A 24,674-nucleotide genomic window follows, 5' to 3' on the forward strand; every position below is an offset into this window, starting at 1 on the left:
CCACCACTTAGCCTTCCAGGCGCCCTGCTCCCAGGGCTGCAGCTGAGGGGACACAGGGGTGGCCGGTGGCCATCTCTGGTCTGAACTGTTGTCCATCCCGCCTGGGGCTGGGCATGGCCCTCTGTCCCCTGGGCAGGGCCCCCACGGCCAGGTCCCCACGCTCCTTCTCCTCCCTGCCTATAGGAGCCCTCCCAGCAGCCCTCCAGCTACTTTCCGGGGCCTGGGGGCTGCCTCCCCCGGGGACAGGGCCTGTGGGGGTCTGCGGTGGAGGGAACTGCAGTCCTTCCCTGGTGAACAGATCTCCCATCCCTTGGTGTCCTCAGCTGTGGGCTTTCCCCCTTGGCCTGCTCAAACTGACCCCACCAGAGCCATCTTCACAAGGGTCCTGGCCCTGGGCACTCAACCCTCACCGCTTCCTAGCTGGGCCTGGGCTGGGCTCCTCTGTAGACCTGGGGCCATGTGGAGAATGGTGGAGACTCGAGGAAACTCGGGGTCACTTTAGGAGGGAGGCAAGGAAGGAGGTTGCCTCCTTCCTCCCCTTGCTGGGGAGGCAACCGAGAGAGAGTGTGAGACCCAGGCACAGCCTCTGGGTCCCCAAGTGCCAGGCAGGGCCTGGAGCCTGCCCTCGTCCTGCCACCCTCTGCCTGTCCCCAGGCACTCACCAAAGAAGATGGGAAACCAGGACGTGAAAGGGGACAGTCTCCAGATTGAAGGGAAGGGTTTCCAAGGGCAGAATGCTCCAGAAACCCCTGGAGCCAGCCTGAGGCCCCGCCAGGGATGAAGGCCACCTCCGTGGTATCTGCAGGGAGGTGGCCACTTGAATTGCCCTCTGATGGCTCCTGATGGGGCAGCAGTAGGTCACCTGGGGACCTCCTGGGGACCTCCTGGGGCCAGAGGATGAAGTGAACTGGAGGGGAATCTCACTGGCTGCTCCCTTCCCTGCTCACGCCTCCCGCTCCCTCTGCCATTCTGGACAGTGGGATGGGGTGGGAAGAGAGTGCTGCAGCGAAAGCTAGTCTCTACCCCTGGTGTGAGGCGTATCTAGGGGTCCTGGGTTACTAGCCTCTCCATCTCCACCTCTGCTATGCCCCAAGGCTACACTCAGCTCACCCGATAAGTCAGAAAAGGACCCTCATGCTCCTGCTACTGGCTTCCCCGAGTCTCAGCCGCAGGTGCCTCTAGTTCCAAGATGACTAATAGGTTCCATCTCACGTGCCAGTTCCTGCTGATTTATAGTGGCTGTGTTGGAAAGAATGATGAAGCCTTGTCAAGGCTCGTTGGGGAAAGACTAGCTGTGATTGATTAGCAATGTCTGCAATGAGTGCAGAAGGAGATCATATGCCGTGTGTGATTTTAACTGCTGCCCACTCCTCTCAGGACCTGTTACTCTCCACCAGCCACACTGGAAAGGTCTGTGGATGTCTTATGGCCAGGAGACATCATCATGGGACAGATCTAAGCTGCACTGTGCTAGGAAATGACTAACAGATGGCTCTTGGGGCCGGGAGCTACTTTGTAGCTTTTGCCAATTTCTGTGGTGTGAATACTCCCACAATGGCCAATTTCCAGCTGCCAATGTGAAGTTACTGAACATAGAGTTGGAAAGAGATGCATACAATTGGCTCTCACAAGACTATAGGACGAGCGGCTTCGGCACACCCTTGTCTGAATAGTTGTGTATTTTTTTCTCAGAAATGTAAAGCCCCTTCCCCCCGCCCCACAGTGCTCTGCCAATGGTAGGCTGCTCTGGGAAGAGCACTGGACTAGGATTCAGGATCCCACTTACCAGCCATGAACCATAGGCAAGTATGTCCCTTCTGAGCCTCAGTGTCCTCATCTGTAAAATGGGAATTGGGCTGTGGTGAAGCTCAATGAGTATTCTGTCAGTCATAGAGCTGGATTTGTCAGGCATGCTCCCAGAGCATCACATCCAGGGGTGCTTCCCAGAAATTGGCCTTGGCCCTCCCTTGAAAGCCAGTGTTCCTGCCATGGGGCTGGAAGGAAGAAGGGCTTCTTGTTCTCTTTGATGTGAACCTCAAAAACGGAGGCTGCCTGGGAGCTCATTCAGTTTCCCTTAACAGGCCATCATGCCTGTCACTGATGAATTTCTCACGATGGTTTTTGAGGCTACTCATGCTTCTCTCCTTTACCACCGCTTAAGACAGAAGTGGCTCCATTTATTTCTCATGCACGTAACTTCTTCAAGCTCCGAGGAGCCCATGGTCCCGGAAGGCTGGGTCCCGCTGCATTCACGCCACCGTGGCGTCAGGCAGATCTGGGTTCGAGTGCCATCTCAGGCATGCATGAGCTCTGGACCGTGAATATATGTCTTAAACTCTTCCTGGGCCACAGCATTTTCATCTGTAGAATGGGAATAATAACAATAATAATAGTAGCAACTTCACCAGGCTGTTGGGTGGACTGAGTGACATAAAATACCTAAGGTTCTTTGCATAGTGCCAGGCACAGAATAAATGCTCAATACATGAATTATTACTTGTCCTAACAAGGTCTTGAGTGGAGGTAGAACAGACCAACCTATAGAAGAATGGGATCCCCAAAGTGGGCAAACCGCAAGGTTGAGTGACGGCTGGGGCCTCAATGTAGGGGCACAGGCAGGATTGTAGGCACATGAGGAGCCCCCAGACAGGACCGGTCCCATTAGTCTGGGGCAGGGTTTCTTACCCTCAGCAGAGTTGACATTTGGGGCCACCTCATTCTTTGTTGTAGGAAGCTGCCTGTGCGTCTTGGGATGTTTAGCAGCATCCCTGGCCTGTACCTACCGGAGACCAGAAGCAGCGTCCCGGTTGTAATTATCAAAAAGGTCTCCAGATATTGCCAATGGACTATCCCCTGGGGTGCAGAATTGCCCTCGTTTGAGAAACCTGGCTCCAGGAGGCACAGCATGACCAGCTCTGTCTGTCACCCCAGCTCCAAGGAGAGCCTGGATGCAAAGCAAGTGTCCTGGCAGAATGGGTGGGTTGGCACGTGGCAGAGCCAAGCGGCAGGTGGTCAGCGCAGGCGGCTGGCAGCAGGCAGCAGGAGGCATGGGTCGAGGCTAGGACCCCAGCTGCCTGGAGCCCCGCGGTCAAGCAGGGTCAGATCACGGCTCATATGACATGGAACCTGGGCACACCCTGTGGCTCTCTGCTTCTCCCTCCAGGACCAGGACTGGATCCAGGGTCTGGACAGGGCCAAACCATCAGAGGAGGGGGAAGAGGCTTACCTGCCCACATTAGAAGGGTGTGAGGCTGAGGACCAGGCATCCCCTCTCACCCCTCATGACTTTCATGACCTCTAGCTCGAGAGCACAGGCTTCTGGGTAAGAGAGACGTGGTTCAAATCCAGGCTCTGCTGTGCGGAAATTCAGCCTAAAAAAAAAAACCAAAAAAAAAAAACCCGCACACACATAAAAGCCAGACACCACCACTTAAGACAAGGAGATCACCTTAGGCTGATCGCTTAGCCTCGAAGCCTCAGGTTCCTCATGCGGGATGTGAGGATGCTGGTGGCCACCTCACATAGTTGTTGTAAGGATTAAATGTGCTGTTCTAATGACCGTGCTCAGCAGGACGCTTGCCATGTAGTAGACACTCAGTAAATGTTGTTGATTGAATGGATGCATCCTCCTGCGGCAAACCTTTCTCCCTAAATCCTTTTGTTCATTTTAGTTCTCTTCTCTGGAATTTCTCCAGCTTTCTAACATAGGGAACTGTTGCCTTCTCAAGGAGAGGAAATGAGTTATTCATCTCTGTATCACTAGAGCTTAGCCTGGGGCCTGGTAGGTATTAGGTGCTTAAATAATGAAGTTTTTCTTCCTCAAAGGGCAATGACTGTGCCTTATCCATCTCTATATAGCCACAGCCCGGCACAGTGCGGCACAGCGAATGACACATGGCAGGCGATTGTCAAATGTTTGTTGAATGAATGAATGAACGAACATACAAAAAATGGTTGAAGAAAGGCATGACCCAGAATGATATCCCAGGATTCTTCCTAGAAGTCCATTCCTCCATGTCTGTTCAGGAGGACCATCACTGTTTACTTGAAGGAGGTCAGCCAAACCCTGGAGAGGACAGCAGCGTCCTCACCGAGGTGGTAGGTAACAGACATCAGGCGGAGGGAGGAGGGCCTCAGGCAGAACCTCTGCTGTGGACCCTGCCCTGGGAGCCTCGCTGCAGGCTGCTCTGCTCGCCCCAGGGCACTGGCATGGTCTTGGAAATTCCCCACCCCCCGCTGTGTCAGGCCCAGGGGTGGAGTCAGGTGTCTCCCTCCTCCCTTGGGCTGTGGCAGTATGGGCGTGATTTGTTAGGAAGACCCAGGGCTGGGGAGTCAGGAGCCTTGGGTTCTGGCCCCATCCCTATGCCCACCCACACCATGACTGCATGGTCACTACCCTCCCTGGGCTCTGTTTTCCCCTCTGTACAATGAGGACTTGATATTGCCTTGGGGTGAGCCTGCCCTTTGGTGCCTGGCTGTGGCACAGGTCGGTCAGTGGCCATGTTACTGAGGATGGCCAGGTGGCCACATGGGAGACCCATCTCTAACATCAAGGCACTGGTGGATTTCACAAGCCACCTTCCAGCTGCTGGGCATTGAATACAGCATGGTGGCATCCAGTGTTGGCAGGGGGCAGGGCAGCAGTTAGGTTTTCCAAGGGCCGGAAGATTTTCCAGGGGAACACTTGAGGATCATCAGTGACAGGGAAACATGTTTATGATAGAAATAGTCTTCTTCTTCTTCTTCTTTTTTCTTTTTTTAATAATTCCCTTATCCTTCTTTCCCTTCCTAAGGTACAGAATCAAGTAACAAACGGGGGCTCTCCCCATTCCTAAAGTCTGGGTGGGGGAGGGGGACCCTGGAAGAGATTGACACAGCCAGATACCCTTGCATAAGAAGGATCCTATAACCGAGAGATGGAAGGATCTAGAGAGAAGAGCCAGAGGCTGAGAAGCTGGGCAGGCAGGAGAGGGAGAGGTGTGGAGAGGGGGCAGATCTGTGAGCAGTTTGTGGGTAGGTGTGGAGAGAGACACTGTAGTGAAGGGTCTGGGGACAGTAGCTCAGATTTTCTGTGCCTCAGTGTCTTCATCTGCAAAGTGGGGATAATAGAACCTTCCCCCAAATGGGAAACGCTTAGAATCGTGCCAGACACCTAGTAAGGACCACGGAGGTGTGTGCAGTGTCGATGGTGGTGAGGATGATATAAAAACCCTTGAAATCTTCAGTAGAATTCCTGTTCTGTACACTCTGGGGTGGACCCAACAAACAGCTCTCCTGTGCCATGTCCCAGAGCCCCGGGTCGGCTGCCCAGCCGCATCCAGCATACACACGCGGCAGGGGTGCCTAACAGCAGGCTGGGCCATTGCTGAAGCAAGGCCCTGTCGCCAGAGAGTCCTCTAGAGCCTGTGGCACTGGCAGCTGGGGCCCTGTCAGGCCCGGAGGGTGCAGGGCATCTGCTCTCCATGTGGCTAAACCATCTGAAACTTGCCATGGACTGAACTTTGTCACCAGCCTGCTTCTCATGAGGACGCTTCCCCCAGCCAGGAGGTCCCTCCAGCAAGCTGCACTCAAGGGATATTTTCAGATTCTGGGTGACATCGCCCTGCCATGCCGCCTAATAGGTCCCAGATGCTCCCTGCCTCATGCCATCTCCCTCCCTCTGGCTGTTCTGCAAACCCAGCCGGCCTGCCCCGGCCCTCCCCACCCAGTCACTACTCCTCTTGACTTATTATTTTCTTAATTTAAAACATTTTGTTCCTCCTTAACGTGATGGCTTGACAGGGGCCAGCATGAAAGAGGCTGTTTCCTCCTGGCCGGACAGAGAAGCAGGCAGATGAAGGCAGGGAGAAGGAAGCCGGCTCGGGGAATGCGCGGGGCCAGGGGAAACATGAGGAGTCTTTCTTGGCCGAGCATAAAAGAAGCGGAGTAGCAGCTGTGTTAACGTGGCCAGGTCACCAGGGGCCCAGCAGACGCACCAGGCCCAGCTGGGAATCCCACGGGCCCAGGGGGGTTTCATGACTCACGTTGGGCAGAAAGGCCTTCAGTTCACCATCCTGCAGCGGCTCCCACTTCTGCACCGTCGCTCTGCACCCACCCTCCTGCCCGCTTCCTGGAACGCGGCGTTTGTGATTCTTGGCTGTCATGGGCAATGCGGGGCTAATGCTGAGGCCTCTGGGGGGCGGGGGGTGGGCAGGGTGGACAGAAGTAGAAGAGAAGAGGGGCGCCTGGGTGGCTCAGTCGGTTAAGCGTCTGCCTTCGGCTCAGGTCATGATCCCAGGATCCTGGGATCGAGCCCCGCATTGGGTTCCCTGCTCCGCAGGAAGCCTGCTTCTCCCTCTCCCACTCCCCCTGCCTGTGCTCTCTGTCTCGCTCGCTGTCTCTCTCTCTCTCTATCTCTCTCTCTCTGTGTCAATTAAATAAATAAATAAAATCTTAAAACAAAAAAAGGAAGTAGAAGAGAAAAAAGAGAGAGGCGTGGAGGGAGGGGTCCCCTGGGCACAGGAAGGCGGGGAGAAGGAGGGAGTGGGCAGCAGACCCAGGAGGGTAGAAACGCCTGACTCACGGCTAAACAGAAACCAGGACGGGCCAGATAGACAGCAGCTGGGGAACCTAGTGAGGCATGTCATTCGCCCCAGCTGCTTCCGGCTTGTTTGCCGTGCTACTTCGTGGAAGCGTGGAGAGGACAGCGAGCAAGCTAGGAACCATCATCTCTTGAGGTTCTGTCACACCGTTGATGTTCTGCAATGTCGCCTCGGTGCCCACGGCCCTGTGTTCTGCAAAGCAACTGTGTCCCCAGGTTGGGGCGGGCCCCCCAGGAGCCCATTTTACGGGGAGGGAAGTTAGGGCCCCAGCTGGGCTGCGCCTGGGGCCCAGACCTCTAGATTTCTCATCCAATAATGAAACTATGGAGACGAAATAAAGGGGGAGAGATTATTTTGGTGAAAGTGGGCCAGGAAATTACAAACGTCGAAGACCAGATGGAAACCCCTTAGCCGAAGGATTTCTGGACGCTGCTTCTGAGGCAGGTCTGCCTGTCCTTCCAGCAGTGACACTGACCCTGGCATTTTCTCTGTCTCTTTCAGGACCTCCTGTAAGTAACTCCAGCCGCAGCCGGGGCTAGCACATCTGAAAGGCCTCGCTCCCTGCTGGTAACCGGGCCCTGGGAGGGGGGACTGACAGCTGGGCCCGCCGTCTTCCAGGGGAGCCCCTGTACTCTCCGCACAACTCTGCGGGGTCCCTCCAGAATGCTGACCCGGGGAAGGAGGCCTCCATTTCACTTTCCAACCACCTCTGCACCTCTCCAGGGCAAGACAATGGCTGCCCCTGGGGCACAGCGGGTCCCAATTTCAATCTGAAAGGCTGGCTTGCTCCATTGTTAGGCCCAGCCCCTTTGTCCCCAGAGGAAGCAACTGGACTCAAAGAAGCTCCAGGTATAAGAAAGACGAAAGATAATCTCTACTCAGTTCTGGTCCTGAAAGGTCTCTTGGCCTTTCAGGAGACAGGTCAGCCAGCACGTGGCTCTGCGTGGACTGCTCCCCGGGACCTGCTGTCCACCCTGCTGTGTGGGCGGCTCCATTCTGGCCCACTTAGGTGGTCAGCAGGTGGTCGTTGCTGGTGGCGCTGGTGCTGGTGGTATTTTGATGTGAGAGATCAGTTTCAGTGGGCTGGACAGTCTGAGACAACACAGATTACCGCAGGTCCGGCTCCTTCCCCTGGCGTCGCCCTAAGGCCCAGGGCGGGGCCGGGAGCCCAATCGCTTCCAAAGAACCTGAGAAGAGCCCAAGGAGACTGTCTCCATGAAGTAATGGATCCGGAGAATAGGAGCACATCTTCTTTGAAGACAGCATTTGATACCCCAACAAAAGGCCCAGAGGTTGTTGGCGGGTTGGGCGGGGGGAAGCTGGGGATTGGAGTTGAAAGGGGGAGCCCCCACACCAGATCTTTGTCAAGATTCCTGAAAGCAGCGCTATCCCTGGCCTTGCTCAGAGCCGCCATTGCACGGTCGGTCCTCTCTCCGTCTGCCCTTCGAGAGCAGCCGGCCCAATTTGCAGTCAGACCATTATTTACTATCCCGTCTGGTCCTGAAAAGGCTCACTGAGTCCATGCTGCCCGTCCTGCCCAGCTCTCCGACCGCCGCTTACAGAGGGAGGAAAACCATGTCAGTCCCCAAAAGTAGGGGGATGATTTATCATGGCAGGTTTTAGATGTCAGATCTCAATTCCTGCCATCAATCTTCCAAAATAAACTCCACCATAGGAAACTTCAACAGACCACCTGCTGGAAATGGGCTGCTTTTCAAAACTCTTCTTTCTTGACAAAGCCAAAAAGAGTCCTTACTTCCCCCACTCCTGGGAGCTCCCCCCTCCAGACACCCGGCCCATCCCCCCGCCACCCCCAGGCTGCCGGGCCAAGCTGCCAGTGTCAGCTCGGGATGAAGCCTCACCTGCTGGCCTCACCCCCCAGATGGTTCCCAGCCAGAGACGGTGCCCAAGTAGTTTCCCGACCCGGCCTCTGTGCGTGGCCTGCACCTTCACCCTTCCCTGGTTGAAACCACAAGGAGGAAATGGGAAGCTGGCCAGGGTGGGAGTCACCTCCTAGCCCTGTTCTATCTGCTTCCTGCAAAGGAAGAATGCTGTTGAGGGAGGCAAGGGATAGAGAGATGGTGGCTGGTGGCAGTGCCTGTTGCCACCCTGAGTGTCTCTCAGGAGCCCCTCCAGTTGGAAGACCCAGGTTCCCAAGGACACAGGACGGCCACTGCCTAGAGAACACAACCAAGGAGGATGGATTTAAGTAGCAGCAAGAAACATTTAGATGGTAGAGAAATTGTGGATACCACCACCCCACCCTTTGTGCCCATGGCAGACATTGCTAATCAATCAGGAGGCTTCTTAACAGAACGCTTTACTCAGTCGCTGCCAATCCACTGGAGTCTGCACATTGGAGCTGACACCTGCGGGCCACGCCTGCTGTAGATTTCACAGAACTTCTTAATGGGAACTGTGAAGCTGAAACAGAAGGCAGAGGGAGGTAGGGAGGCCTCTTTCTCCGGAGGAACACAGGGAAATACATGATGTCCAGCTGCCACCCTGACTGAAGGTGATCCTTGCTGAAATCCTAGTTAGCCCTTACTAGCTGTTAGGCACTGTTGTGTTTGCATAGTGATGCAGGCATGGGCTGTGGAGGCAGACTGCCTGCATCCGAAGCCCAGCTCTGCCACTTCTAGCTACGTCACCTTGGCCAAGATGCTTTACCTCTCTGGGCCTCGGTTTCCTCATCTGTAAAATGGGGTTAGTAATAGTGTCTGCCTCTTCCAGGAGTTGTGAGGAATATATATGTAATGGTATGTGTCTGCGTGTATATATATGTATTTATATATATATATATATATACACACACACACAAGTGTGTGTTAGAATATATTTCCAGTTAGAATATATTAACTCATTTAAACCCTAGAGGATCCACAAAGATTCTGGTAAGCCTTTCATTTTAAAGAGGAAATGATTATTCTATGGTTTTTATTAATTTATTTATTTCATCTATTTCTACCCACCTTATTCTAAAAAAAACATTTTGGGGTGATTTACAAACGAGATAATGGAAACGATGGAGGAGGGTGGGGAGCCGAGGCAGGAAGGATCCAGAGCTAATGACATGACAACCTCTTATGCAAGATGAGCCACTGACTGGGCTCCGAGCTTCCTGGTGGCCAGAGCAAAGAGGAAAGCAGAGTTGTTCAAGTCAGGCTGCAGGAAGGTAGGAGCACCCCTGGCGCTTGAGTGAAACACAGCTCTTCCTGGTACTGAGACCCAAAGGAAGTCCCTCCCATGTGCAGATGAGGTAGGATGAGTAGGTGGTGGGTACAGAGGAGTGGTAGGAATCTGTCCCTTCTGTCCCTATTTGGGGTAGACCCACTGTGTGGGGTTGGAAACCCTCAGCAGGCCTGTTCCCTTCCCTGGGATGTGAAGGAGGTGGCTGCCCCACGTCTTGCCCACTCCCTGGTGGCATCAGGACCAGGCAACGTAGAAGTGACAGGAAGATGGTACTGGCTCAGTGCGAAAACTCTGGATTAAGGAGGCTAATTTGGTGCCTGAGCTGTCTTTGTGGGGGCCTGGGAAAGAAGGAGGCCGAGTTACCAGGTTCTGAGCATTCGCCCTCGGGTTCGTTGGTCCACAAATAGGAATAAAGGACTGACCATGAGCTCAGCACTCCTCAAGGCACTGGAAACACATTCAGGAACAAAACAGAAAAATCCCTGCCCCGGGGAGCTTACTTTTTAGTGCCATGGGGGCAAAATCAAGCAGAGTGAAGAGATGGGGATGCATCCTGTTCCCATGAGAACCATTACCCAGCATTCCCCAAGGACTCCCTGACCTCGATTCTCTGTGGGTGAGTCATTGCACCACCGCCTCCGGGGTGTCCTCAGGAACAAGGGCCAGAGGGGGGATGACTTATTCCTGGTGCTGCCCGGCTTTGCCTGAGCAGCCCTGCAGCAGATGGTCTTGGTGTTCCAGTGAGCACCCCGGGACCCTGGTCCTGCCTTGGCGTCACAGGAAGAGCAGGATGTCTGGAAGGAGAGAAAATACATCTGTAGCAAAAGTCTCCGCAAGGAGAAACCGAGGCCCGCTCCACACACCTCCTGCCAGTGCTCTTTTCCAATAACTGTAATAGGTAGCATTTATTTAGCACTTGCTGTATGCCAGCCCCTGTGTCTGGCATACATTATCTCCTGTGATCCTAAGAGATAGCTGTCATTGTTCTCCCATTTACAAGATGAGGAAACTGAGATACAGGGAGACCAAACAGCTCATTAAGGTGCCAACTCGGGAGTGACAGAGCCGGGATTTGAGCACAGGCAGGCTGACTCCAGAGCCCGTGCTTGTAACTAAATCCTTCCTACTGTCTCTGTCACCACCTCTCCTGGACTCCGTGCCCCGGCCCTGCCGGCGCTGCGTCTCAGCTCCAGAAGCTCTTTGCAGGTGTTTCCTCCCCTTTACGAGGTGCTCCATGATGCCCCCAAGGCACCATTTGAGCTGTTTCTCAGCCACCCTCTTGTAGCAGATCCATCTGGAAGCTGAGCGCCAGAACTAAAAAGACATGATTTTCTTGGGATTTGCTTGGTTTCGGAGCTACCCGCTCTGCATGTTGCTCAGATGGTAATTATCAGCACTGATACACATTTTGTTGAAGGTCTTCCTCTTTCCAGTGGGATTTCCTATCCATTACATGGAGCCTTTAGTCTGTGCCCCGGATTGTGCTAAGCAGGAGGAGGAGGGTAATGGGGAACAGAGCTGAAAGACCATGCTGCGGTCAGTGAAGACAGGCACCTGGAGCCACTCAGGGCCGGAAAAGAGTGGTAGAATATCGCACTTACTGAGACAGAAAGACTCAAAGAGAGAAGTGAGACCCACAGCCTGATGATCCTTGAGTCATGAGGGGCCGAGACATGGGAGGGGACATTCTTGTCTTTCTTCTCCTTGCACCTTCCCTGGGCCTGACATGGAGGAGACCCCTACTAACTGCTTTCCTAAATGAATGAATGAATGAATGAATGCTAAAACTGAAAGGAAGCTTAGTGATCAAGGTCCTGCCTTCAGTTTGTTCATAAAATAACAGAGGCTTCTAGAGCACAGTTGGCTTCAGGCCACGCAGCTGGTTGGGCAGAGTGTGGGATGCTCGGGTATTAACACCGTGACCTTTGTAAACCTCACTCTTTCCCTCTTTATTTCAGGGTCCTGCCGGAAGACCCGGCCTCCCAGTAAGTAGCTTTCAACTTCATCCTTCCTTTCTATCTCCCTTGCCTGCTCTCCTCGCGCCAAGGGCTGGCTAGGTCGGGTGGCTGCTTTCCTTCAGGTGTGTCTGGGTGAGAGGCCTCTCTCCAGCACCTCTAACCTACAGCCGAGGGTGAAGCTCCTGGGGAGCCCTCCTGGGGCCCCAGGCAGGCAGATGGCAGCATGCAGGCTCTTCCAAGGCTGGACCTGACCTCTAGACTGAAGGCCCTCTAATGGGGGTCTGGAAGGGTGGCAGCCTCTGGCCGGGCTCGCTGGCTATCCTCCTGCATACCAGCTTAGCTTAAGACCACTGTCCCTCCGTTGTCCTATGACCTCCAGTAAAAGGAGACACGAAAACTTTGTTTTCCCCCCAGTTACCATTTCTGAATGCCAGAGAGGCTGAGTCAAGTAACCATGGGGACTTTGGATTAAAAGTAGAAATCATACCACGAGCCATCTCTTATTGAGACCCTACTACAGGCCAGGCACTATGCTCATCACTCTTCATATATTTGATTTGTTCAACAACTCAGTGAAATGGCTGTTATCATACCCATTTTATAGATGAGGAAACTGAGACTCAGAGAGGCAAAATATCTTGTCCAATTGTCCAAGCTTCAGTGGAGACCTGTGGGGGCCATGTTGTCACACACATTTCATACCTCTGTTTCCTATGGTCCATGCTTGACATTTGAGAACAGTCTGTAAAGTCTTCAGAGACATGGCTCTGTGGGATGTAGCCTGGGGCACAGATGCATTGAGTGCTAGATGCCTGGGGCCCTGGGATGGCCGGGGGCGGGGGGTGGGGGGGGTGGGAATCGGGCGAGAGGCGGGAGCCAACTAGAGGGCCGAGGTGCGGTGTGGAGGGCGAGCCGGGGCTGGCCCCGGCCTGCCCTCCCTGCACCGAGGGCCACATCCATTGGATTCCAGACCCTTCTGTGCATCCCGGTTACTCTTCTTTTAGACGTGAATTACACTGTAATGTCTTGACTCATCTAGCAGTTTCTAGAATTCAAGTCCAGCAGTGACTTTCTTAATGAAATGCATGTGGGAGGGTGTTTAGCCTTGAAACTGGAAACTCTCCCAGTAAGTACCGAGCCCCAGGGCAAAGGAGGATGGGCGAATCAGTCCCATGAAATCCAAGGAGGGGAAAGATCAGATGACTGGGGAGAACGTGGGCAGACTTTGTTTTTTTCTGACAACGTCCACCTTTAAAAAGCATTTGGGGGCAATTCACAGAGCAGGGGCTGCTACACAGAGTTCCTAGTCTCTGGCCCTTCCATGCCTGTCCCTAACCCGAGCATTTTATGGCCAGGACTGCAAAGAACATTAGTTTTAAAAAAGAAACGAAGAGAAACCAAAATACACAGCCTGCAATATCATTCAGAAGCCCAGGAGTGAGCGGGCCATGGGGGTGTCACAGCCTGCATACGGCAGGCCTGGTGTCCTCAGCAGGAAGGGCAGACCGCCGACCCCTGGGTCCTCGTCCCCCTCGTGCTTCCACGTGGGGGTACCTGGGAGGGACCCGCAAAAAAGATTTGCTGCAGCCAGCCCCTTGTGAAATGCAAAACTCTGAAGCACAAACGTGCTGTATAATTCCCTTGCCCGCAGCCGTGCCAGGCTCACTACCTGTAGACACTGCATATGTGACACACCCCAGGGGCCAAGCGCTGGGAGAAGGCTTTCCCAGGGCATCATTTACTGCATCCTTCCAGCAGCCCCTTGAGAGAGACACGGGTGCTGAGGGAGGCATGGAAACAGATCCAGGCTTATCACCATTGCTGCTACCCCACCACTCTTTTGCAAAGGGTGAACCATTTCCTAGAGACACCACCGACCCCTGTGTGTAAGAAGACCCTCATTTCAGAGCACTTGCTGTCCTTGGGTGCATCCACATACATCTTGAGATGCTAATTGTCCCTCAAGCTTGTTGCCTCAGTGGGGTCAGCAGACACAGAATCGCCCCAGAAGTGCCCACACCCTTCAGGGGAACCCACAAACCCAGCTCTCTCCTGCCCAGGAAGCCAGAACAAACACCATCTGATTTTTGGCCCCCATTGCTTTCTGTCCTTCTAGACTTCTGGTGAACCCCAGGCCCCACCCCAGATTTTATGATGTCTGCACACGTATGATTGCAAAAAAATATTTTCTACCAAAAGGGAGAGGAACAAAACTTACTAAGCAGATTTCCAGAGGGAGAAGATGTAACCCCTGGCTACAAAACAAAGTGGATCCCTCTGAGCGGCTGAAACTCGTAATGCGGCCGTATCCACATGGCTCACCGTCCTTCCTGTCGGTGCCGGGGGTCGCCGAGAGGAGGGCAGGGAGAGGACGCTGTCGTAGACCTCTCGGACGGGGGGCCTGGGGGACGTGGCTCTGGCACAGATAGACCGCTCCCCTGGCACACGGGGCCACCACTCACCGGGCTCTGTGCCTTGGAGTTGAGCGGGACAAGGATATGGCACGTCCTGGGTGAAGCCGAAGCTAGACTTGTGACAGCAGAAGTCTAAGAGAGGAAGGGCCTTGGACCCTTCGTGAAACGCCATAGGGAAGCTGAGGCTCGGGCTGGGGACCAGACTCCTAGGTTAGTGCACTTTCCACAGCACCTCGCTGAGAGCAGATCGTGGTAGGGGTGGCTGCTTGCCTAACAGTCCTTGGGGGCTGAGTGGGCATCATCCCAGCCGCCCATGCAAAGCAGGTCTTGGGTGCATAGCTAGCCCATGGGGTCCTTCCTATGCTGGCCTGTCTCCAGCCACATCTAATTGTTTCTGCCTCCTTCGTCAGGGGGACAAAGGTGCCATTGGGATGCCTGGACGTGTGGTGAGTTGGCGCGTTTGTACTTGCTTGGGTGGCCGTTGCTTGCTTCCTCGTGCCGCCCTGTCCTCCAAACCATGGCAACCTCCCCAGCCCCAAGGAGGGGGTCAGACCTCTCTCTTCCTCCACCCAAGTCGGCTTCAGAGAGGGCCTGGAAAGAAGAAGGGAGGAGGTCTTATTCCAATCCTTCAGATCTTGCAGTATGACTCTACTCTCCATCCAGCTGCCATGGCAAAGGAAAAATCCAAGAAATGGCACTGATAAAGTTCTTTATTGATCCCCCCCCAAGGGACAGGATGAGGCCCAAGCCCCTCCTGACCTCAGGGGGACTCCCACCCGCTCCACCGCTCCCCCACCTCCCGAGGCTAGCAGCTCTCCAGACTTCCAGCTCCTTTGCCACCACCCCCTAGCAAGAACAGCAACAGACGGTGACAAATGCAGCCTCAGATGCCCATGGAAGCTGCAGCGGAGCCGGCTTCCAGGGGTGCCTTCCCTAGACAGAGACTAGAAGCGGGTGGGGGACAGGGCTGGCTCCCAGGCGGTGCCTCCAAATCCTCACCGTGAGGCTAGGAGTTAGACCCTGAATGTTTCCTGCTGAAAACTCAAGATGAAGAAAGGGAAACAGGAATGTTCCGCAGGGAGGGGATAGCTCAGAAATGGGAGGGCCGGCACTAGATCTCGGGGTCCCAGAGCCAGGCTTGTCTCGGGTGCCTGCTAGCCTCCAAGGGGCTAGAAAGGGCAGCTCAGGCACTGGGGGCAGCCTGAGGGGGTGATGGCCACACGCCGGCCTCACCAGCACCAAGTGAGTCTAGGACATGCCCAGGCTACTCTCCCCGTCGGCCCCCGACTCCCCTGATAGAGCTATCAGCCTCCACCTCCCTCTGGCTCCCCGGGGCCCCCCAACTCCGCCCATGCCGTCCTTCTATGCCACTCACATGCCTTGCCTCGTGACCTCACCTCCTCACTGGTTGGCCTTAGGCCTGGGTATGGCATCCTTGCGGGAGTTTGCTTGCCTGGTGTGAGCCCGGTGCTCAGAGAAAAGGCCTCTGAGTCACAGTTAACACCCGAGAGCGCTCACTCTGCACTGGGTGTTGTGCTGAGAGCCTCACTCACACTAGCTCGTTGGGTCCCAAGAGCTGCCGGAGGGAGGCACAATTTCCACCCATTGTTGAGATAAGAAAACCGAGGCTCAGATGTTAAGTGTCTTTCCCGAGGTCCTGCCTGACCCTGTCCCTCTGCCTTAGTTTTCTCACTCCAAATCCTGAGTCCCTCAGGCTGTCACTGGTCCTTTCCCGTGTGCAGCAGGGAGAATAGAGCCAGCCAGGCTTTCTCAGGGGCTCGCCGTGCGTGGGCCTGAGGCAGGCACGTTCTCCACCGGAGCCTTCCAGGAACCCGTCCTATTGATGAGCTTGTTGAGGCTCAGTTTGCCCGGGATCGGGGGGTGGAGCTGGGGCTTGCACCCAAGCTGACTGTCAGACGCCGAGATCCTGACTCCTAACAGCTGGGCGTCAGGACTCTGTACCCTGAGTGCCACCGCCTGCCCTCCCCCTCCTGCCCTACTTCTTGGGCCCCTGTGGACGTGTGCACCCAGGAAGTGTCCATCAAGAGCCGAGTTCTGACCCTCAGCGGTGGGGGCAGGAGGGAAGGCCACAGGAAGCCCCCCATTTCTGTTTTCCAGCCCCTTGGGGTTTTTGTGCTACTTGTGCTATTTTCAATGTGACAATGGACCCATTTGGCTGCCCAGTAGGGGCCCTGGCCCCAGCCACCTGATGAGGACGAGGGTGGCCAGGGGTGTGAAATGCCTGAGTTGCCCCTGTGGTTCTCACCAGAGCTGGTACCCCTGGCTTCAGTGGATTCGGGTAGATTGGAGCTGTCTCTCTGCGCATTGCTGTGGTTGCAGGGACCCTTGGTGACTGCCCGGTTTGCTCTGCAGCCCAGACCCATCCTCCATCCTCTCAGATGTCTGTCCTACTGTCCGTCCTCCCGTATTCCTCTTGTCCCTCTCCCGACATCTTGCCTGGCCAGCCCTGAGGGCTCCCAGCCTGTGTAGCTTGGCAAAACTTTGTGCTTGGTGCTCACGTGGACCTTCAAACCAACTAAACTCCACTTCACAGCACAGTCCTTGGACAAGTCTCCCTCATGCTCCCTCCCCACCAACCACCCCACCTCCGGGGACCCAGTGAGCTGGGGACATGGCTTCTCGTGGCTTCTCAGGCAGATTTTCTGACCTGGATGGATGGGTTTCCCTCTCTCTCTCTCTCTCTCTCTCTCTCTCTGACACACACACACACACCCACACACACACACACACACACACACACCCACCCACCCACACACACACCCACACACACACACCCACACACACACCCACACACACACACACACACACACACACACACACACACACACACACACACACACACACACACACACACACACACACACACACACACACACACACACACACACACACACACACACACACACACCCCCCACACCCTTGCCTCTGTTTCTCTCCGTTATCCAGAATGTCTGGCTGGGGCCGGGCCCTGGGGGCTAAATCGGTAGCCAACCCTGCACTGTGCTTGTTGGAGGAGGGGCACCTGTCATGTGTCAACATCTATGTTTTGTTTCGTTTCTTACTTCACCGCGATTTCTTTTGTTTGGTCATCGTGCCTTTAACACAGATTCTCGCGCGTATGCCTCTCTCTTACCTTTTCTTTTTCTCTCCCTCTCTCTCTCTCCTGCGTTGCATGCGGCTGCCCCAGGGAGTAAAGGGCCACCCAGGCGAGAAGGTGAGTCCTCACTTTGCCCTCCACCTTTCTGCCCCAGCCTCTTCCCCTTGGATTCTCGGGGTGCTTCCAGAGGCCCCCATCTCAGCCCTCCTCCCAGCATACAGGCCCCAGCACTCTGCCCTCACAGGCTCTCTAGGCCCAGTGTCCGGGCCCCTGACTCCTGGCTAAGGGCCCAGCCTCCCTGCTGCATGGGTCTCCCCACACACCCAGTCTGCCTGTGGCCTCACCGTCCCCCTTCCCCGAGCCAAGGGGAGCACCATCGCTGTTTGGGGCAGCTGGTTCTAGTCCCTCCCCAGCCTACTGCTGGTGCCCTCAGACATAGAAATTCTCGTCGTGCTGCCCCAGAGAGACTCCCAGGGGCCTAGAGTGAAGCCCCCCTCAGAAGCCAGAAGCCCACGAGACCATTCTGAGCGTTAGCCCTGGTGGATCCTGAAGGATCAGAGAGCAACACATCTAACCAGTTCCCTTTACAGAGAAGGAAACTGAGGCCCCGAGCAGGGGTGAGGCTTGCTGAAGATCCTACACCAATAATGATGAGCAGGGGCGAGAAGCCAGACCTCCCGTTGCCCAGCTTAGTACTTCCTTGCCTGTACATGGCAGTGCATGTTTCTCGAGTCTCTCCATCTCCAAAATAATGACAATGGCAGCAAAACACTCGCAGCTATGATGTACTAAGCACAAACCGCCAGGTGCCACGGTGTTTGGCCTCTGTTCTCCCAACTAACACTGACGCAGCCCTTCCAGGGAGGCTTCAATATTCTTATTTACATGAGAGCACAGAGAGGCAGCTTCACAGACCCAAGGTCACACAGCAGCAAGTGACAGAGCTGGAGAGGAGCCCCACCCTCACGGCGTTCCCTCCTGCGGCTCCACGCTGCCCGGGAGAAAGATGAAGGACACGATCGGTGCCTAAGGACAATTGCAAACACTTGCTAGCCCCTTCATGCACCGGGCATTCTTTTCAGCACTTTACAACATTATCTCATGAAACTTTCACACCCATCCTATGAGACAGGTAAGGAAACTGAGGCAGAAGGAAGTTAAGTCGCCCAAGGTGACACAGCTGGGAAGGAGCAGAGCTGGGCTTCAAACCCAAGGGTTCTGGCTGGCTCCTAGCCATTGCACTACCGTGCCTCGTGTAGTGATTACTGTATCATTGCCGTGATGTAAACAGTTACAAATCTGACATCACTGCTCACCTGGGCGTGAGGCATGACAGTCACAAATACATTTAGAGCCTTTGCTTGGGAGGGTAGCCGAGCAGCCCTCAGCATCCAGTTCACAGAGGACGGATGTGGGCTGGGAGAGATTCTGTGACTTGCCTGGCAGAGCAAGACCTGGGAGGGAGGCCTGGCAGCCCCCCTGGTGGGAAGCAGCAGTCAGCCCTCCGCACAGCAGGGCATGGTCTAGATCCTTCTGCCAGGGTATCGTCTCTGACCCCCATCTGTGTCCCTGACACCTTCATCTTTCTGTCGCCCTCCCTGCCCCCAGCAGCCCCCCGCCCCCCACACACACACACGGGTGTAGATATCTGGGCAGCCCGGCCACCCTTGGATGGCACTTGGAGCTCCCAGCTCAGCAGCAGCTGCCATCCTCTCGGGGCTGAGAATTCTGGCCCGACTTCACCCCTCCGTGTCACTCTCACATCAGGCCTAGGAGGTCCGAGGCCGCCCCCGCCTGCAGGCTCAGGGCCGTGGGGCCCACACAGCGAACATGGGTCTTGTCCCCACCCCTGTTCCGAGCAACTCCATCCACGGAGCAGCCCGGCTCACCTGCTGCGGGGATGTGCGCCACATGGGCATCTGGGGGGCTGGGGGGGGGGCGAAGGCCTCAGAGGCTCTGAGGCTAGGGTGGGGCCGGGGCAGATTGGAGGGCACCGGGCAGGGCCTAGAGGGGCAGATTGGAGGGCACCGGGCAGGGCCTAGAGGGGGCCTCTGCGGCCTGAGCAGCTGCGTGGCTGAGCTGTGTGCCCTCCCCTCCCTGAGCTGCCCTTGCTCATCCCTGCACTGAATCTCTTCTTCCCTCTTCTGCCTGGGTCCTGCCCCCCCCGCCCCCCCCCCCCCCCCCCGCCCTTCCCTGGTCCCACATCTTATGCTACCACTCACCTCTGTTCCCTCTTCCTCCGGCCTCCCGCTGCGCTTCTCACTCCCTCCCGGATGCTCCCTGCGCCCCTGGTGTCTCCTCTTCTGTGATCCCCCACCTCCCTCCACACCGCCACCCCCCCCCCCCGGCTGCCCCCTCTGTTCTCCCGGCCTCTGGCTGGGCAACCCCCCACCCCACTCCCCTTCCCCACCTGCCAGTCTCGCTTCCTTACCTCCTCCTTTGCCCACCCCTCCCCCCTCCTGTCCCTGCCCCTGTCCCTCTCCTCTCCCTCTCTCTCCCTCTCTCTCTCTCTCTCTCTCTCTCTCTCCCTCCCTCCCCCCCCCCCACAGGGGGCCCCAGGAGACGCCGGCATGTCCATCATCGGCCCCCGCGGCCCTCCTGTAAGTGGTTTTTGCTCTTCTTCAGGGTGGGGGTGTTGGGCTAGCTAATGAGAAGGGTTTGGGTGGAGGGGAGCGAGTCCTGGGTGTGCCTCTGGGCCTGGCAGCCACCGCCTATAATATGGTCAACCAGGCCAGGCCTGCCTAAATATACCTAAATTGCAGCTTCTCGGGAGGGTTCACGAGGGCCACCCTTTGGCCAGGAAGCCAGCAGCTGCGAGGTGGCCCTGCTGTTTACAGGCAGGGAGAAAGTACTCACCCCTCCCCAGATGGGCTGCTCCAGCTTTCCAGGGGACAAGCCTTGTTTCCAGAAGCCCCTGGAGCAGATACCCAGCATCCAGATCCGCTGCCCCAAGCACCCACTCCTGGTCTCGGCAGAGGCCTGCCCCACCACTCGTCCTCAAAGACCTCGTTCTTAGTCCCTCTACCCAGTGGCCCGGGGCTTGGAGAAGTCAGAGGCTTCCCCTCCGATATGTTTCCTTAGGGACCAAAAGGGGACCTGGGTGATGATGTGGGAAGATACTGTGACCATGGTAAGGAGAGCCCAAACCACAGGGCATCAGGACAATCACCAAATGTCAGGGTAGAAAGGACCTCAGCAATGGTCTAGCACAGCCCCCTCAGAAGGGGAAACTAAGGCCCAGCGAGGGGCCAGGGGCCCACACATAGAGGCTGGGACAGGATTAGAACCCAGGACCCTTGGCACCCAGGGCTTCCCCCATAAATCAGGCCACCATCTCCATGCTCTACTGTGCACTTTTCCTGTCCTGCCTGCACAGTGAGAGGGAGAGGGAAGCAGAGGGCCAGCCTCTGGGAGTCTGAGGCTAGCCCAGTGGAGGTGTGGAGTCCAGCCCGCCCATTCCCCTGCCTTCACCAGGAGGAGCCAGTGCAAGTGGGAGCATCTCCTACCCATAGTCTAGGGAGCAGGACCAGAGAGCCGATTGCTAAATCCCATCCACAGCAGGGGCTGTGCCAAGAGCGAGGAGCTGAGGCTCTGCCGTTCAGGGCTGCTTGGAGGCGGGGGGCGGGTCAGGGTGGGGAGCCAAAGGGCAGAGCTGGGGAGCAGGGCTGGCAGACTGGTGGGGGGCCGAGGCTGGAGGCAGGGTTGAAAGGGTCCCGGGCTGCAGAGACCTGGCCTCCTGGGCAAGATTCCCTCTGGCTCTGACCCCAGGGACGATGTTAAGGATTGACGCGTGGCACTGAATTTGGGGCAGGCAGCGTCCTAAGACTGCTACACACTGTAACTCACCTAATCCTCATAAGAAACCCACCGGGAGGTACTATTAGCCCCTCCATTTCATGGGTGAGAAGAGCCGGGCACAGAGGGCCCGAGCGACTTGCCCAAGATCATTCACTCGACTGCGGCCTCGTGGGGATTCAGGTGCTCAGCCCGGGCCGCGTGGCTCAGTCTACGTTCTGCACCCCCCCCCCCCCACCACTGCAACAGACCGCCGGGCCGTGGGGTTACTGGCATCCGGGCCTCTGGGCTCATGTGGCCACTGCTCCAATGGGCCGTAAGCTTCATGAGAGGAACCGCCACGAGCAGGCCCTGAACCCAGCCACTCCTGGCAAGGTCACCAAGAAAGGTCACCGAGAAAGCCAGTCCCCGGGCTCTAACGGCCAGGACCAAGCCAGGACGGGCCTGTTGGGTGGACAGAAGAGTAACAGAGTACAGGCCCTACCCCTTGGCCCCCACCTCGGCCTGCCTCCCAGTCTGACCACAGACCCCGTTGTGTCAATCACACCGGCCCTCCAACACCCTTTTGGCAGCACCGTGCCAACGAGCTACCTAAAAGTTGTTGAAAAGGTCCCCCTTTGGAGGACACGCTCGGGGGCAGGGGTCTGCCTCAGCTCCCCTGGCTTCTGGCTCAGTGTGCATGATGAGGAACCATACCTCCTGCACGGGATTTGACTCCAGTGGCAAGAAGTACCTTCTCTTCAGGTAATAGTGATAAATTCCGTCCCCTGGGCCCCTATCCTGTCCTACGGCCTGTGCTGGAAGCCCACCTATGCCCAGGCCTCTGTCGGTCCTCCCAACAAAGCTGTGGGGCAGGCCCGCCGGCCCATCTCCCAGAGAAGGAGATTGAGACTTTCCTAACTCACCTGAGGCCACTCAGCAGGTCAGTGCTAGAGCTTGAGCTGGTCCAGCTTTGCCTCATTCCAAAGCCAACATTCTCGCCGCAATTCTGCCCTCCCTGTTTCAAGCTCTACCCTTTAAAAGGGATATTTACCTTCAGGAGAAGAAACAGTTCTCCGTGTGGGTGCAGCCTGGGTGGTAGGAGAGGGATTATAGTACCGGGAGGCTTAACCAAGCCCAGCCTCCTTCTACTTTGGCCTGTGGGGGTGACCATCACCCCAGTGACTGGGGCCTCCCCCGCTGAGTCCTCGCTAGAGACCAGGGCAACCACCTCAACTCCTCCCAGGAAGCCACACACAGCTGGTGAGCGCAGGGAGCAGGGGAAGACCAAGGGGATGTTTGCCATTAAGGGGGAGAGGCCAAGTGGGCAAGCGTTCTGTGGCCGAGGATTATGGGGAACGATATGCGGAGGAGGCACGTGCCTTGGGGTATGGGCAGACAGAGAAGGCTTCCAGGAAGGAGGGGTAACTAAACTATGATCAAGGAAGAGCAGAGGTTCCCAGGTTGTGAGGCTGGGGAGGAGCCCCCCGGTAAGAGGTTCTTATAAACTACCGGAGAAACAGGGCAAGTGCGTTACATAGCAAAGCAAGGCCGAGGCCAGTGAGGTGAGCAAGGGCCCAGTCGAGAAGAACCTGGACAGGGTGTTCAGGAGTCGGGACTCTATCCTGAGGGCAGTGGACAGCCTTGGTGCGTGTTCAGCTGAGGATGGACGTGCTCAGATTTGCAGTTTAAAAAGATCTCCTATCCCTGCCCTGGCATGGAGCGTGTTTAAGAAGCGGCTACAGGTGGGGGACTGGCTGGTAGGCGCTTGCGGTAATCAAGGGCTGGACTGGTGGGAACTTTGGAGGTGGAAGTGACCTATTTACTGATGATAAAATTGGGGATTGAGAAAGAAGGAGGAGTTCAAGATGACTCCACCTTTCTGACTTGAGTAACCAAGTAGATGGTGGTAGCCTTCTCCAGATAGGCGAGCGGATTTTGCTGGGGAAGATGAGTTTAACCAGAACATGATGAACTTGAGATGTCCTTGTAATGTCCAAAGGGAGATGTCTGGCCCCCCATTTGCTGCTGGAGGTCAGAGCTGGAGTTGGCTCACCCGGCTCATGAGAGCAGATCATGCACACCCCCTCCCAACTCTGTGTTCAGTGGCATCACGTTGGTAGCTTAAAATCAGCTGTGGTGGGAGGTTTATTTACACCACAGAGATTAGCAGATCCTATACAAAGCAGGGCTCTTCTCTCCCACCCTCTGTCACCTCAGCCAACGATTACACACTGACCAACACGGGGTCTTGTTTGAAAGTTAGTCAGCACGGACTTGGAGTGGGAGGCGGGCTCTGGGCAGATATGGGACTGACCCTCATTCAGGGGTCAGAGTGAAAGGAAGGGAGAGTGAGCCTTCTGTCTGTCTCTGTGGCTTTACCCCACACGAATTACGGGTAGGAGTAGGCATCGGGGTCCACTTCCAAAAAGCAGGGATCCTCTTGGCTCCCTTTCCACCCTGGCCTTGAATTAAGAGAAGAGATTTGGGAGAGCGATGTAAAGCTTATCCCCCTTGTTCTTACATGGAAGGACATAGTATTAATGCATTATTAATCTATGAATAAATCTATAATCCATAATTTTAATATGATCCCAATCCCAGTGAATTTTTTATGGGGTTGGAGTCTAACAGAATAATATTCATTTCATTTGGGGGGAAAAAAGTAAGCTTTCATAAGGATGTCAGGAACTTTCTGAAAAATAGGGTAAGGGGAGTAGGGGAAGACAGGACTGGTTGTTCTACTCGATATCCAGGGTATTATAAAAACAGAGCAGTTAAAGGGGACGGAATGGGAAGGCCAGAAAGAAAGCCAAACGCATCTGGGAAGTTAGTCCGTGGTAAAGGTTTCATTTCACAGTAGGAAGAGGAAAATAGATTGTTTCAGAGATGATGCTGGGACAGGGGACAAGCCATTTACCAAAAGGTAAAACCAAAAAAAAAAAAAAAAAACTGAATCTGTACCTCACTTGTTATATCAGAATAAATACCAAATGGATAAAATATTCAGATGTAAGACATGAAACCATAAAATACGAGGACAAAGCGTGAGCAGACATTTATGAAGTCCGCCCTGGGAGGTCCCCTGGAAACATGGAATAAAACCCAGGAGCCATAGGAGAAGATTGATAAGTGTGTCCACCTGAATGCAAAACTTCCATCGGGCAGGAAATACAGCATGAAAAAGACAAATGCCAAATTGGAAGGAATATTGGCGACGCAGGTGACCCTCAAAGAGTTACGGACCTTGACAGAGAGCTGTCCTCGGGCCAATGGGAAACAAACAAGCAAGGGGAAATTGTTGGTAAGGAACACGAACAGGCGGTTCACGAGTAAATGACCGGCCAATAAACACTGCAAGAGAGGTCCGACTTCAGCGTGTAACTGAAGAGATGTAATTAAAATCCAGTTCCAGGCCTCCCCGAGTGCCTTACCCAGCCCAGCATCTCCAGGAAGTAGAGTCCCAGTTTCCATTTGGTCAGTGACAACATTCTTCCCAAGATCCCGAAAAAGCCTTGGTTAGCCCTGGATTTGGCTCTGAGTTGGGGAGATGCATCCTGCTCCCGGGCAGGCTCTGTAATTAGCAAACCATGTGCTTATCCCTACCGTGTAAACACTATCCCGAGCGGGACCTGAA

The 24,674-nt window shown here is 55.4% G+C and overlaps 1 protein-coding gene across 29 annotated transcripts in view; it reads left to right on the top strand.

Annotated features, from left to right (window-relative positions):
- The window catches only part of COL13A1 (collagen type XIII alpha 1 chain), a 144,371-nt gene that overhangs the window by 52,860 nt on the left and 66,837 nt on the right, over nucleotides 1-24,674 (top strand). For 26 of the 29 annotated variants that reach the window (XM_027596775.2, XM_027596773.2, XM_027596774.2 and 23 more), the window contains exons 3-7: nucleotides 7,083-7,090; nucleotides 11,732-11,758; nucleotides 14,556-14,591; nucleotides 17,354-17,380; nucleotides 19,813-19,863. In XM_027596775.2, coding sequence (XP_027452576.1) covers nucleotides 7,083-7,090; nucleotides 11,732-11,758; nucleotides 14,556-14,591; nucleotides 17,354-17,380; nucleotides 19,813-19,863 — 149 coding nt within the window. The remainder of the gene's footprint in view (nucleotides 1-7,082; nucleotides 7,091-11,731; nucleotides 11,759-14,555; nucleotides 14,592-17,353; nucleotides 17,381-19,812; nucleotides 19,864-24,674) is intronic. The other 3 variants (XM_027596785.2, XM_027596781.2, XM_027596790.2) reach the window with 3 other exon arrangements.

The sequence above is a fragment of the Zalophus californianus genome, chromosome 15 (assembly GCF_009762305.2).
Source record: "Zalophus californianus isolate mZalCal1 chromosome 15, mZalCal1.pri.v2, whole genome shotgun sequence".
NCBI lineage: Eukaryota > Metazoa > Chordata > Mammalia > Carnivora > Otariidae > Zalophus > Zalophus californianus.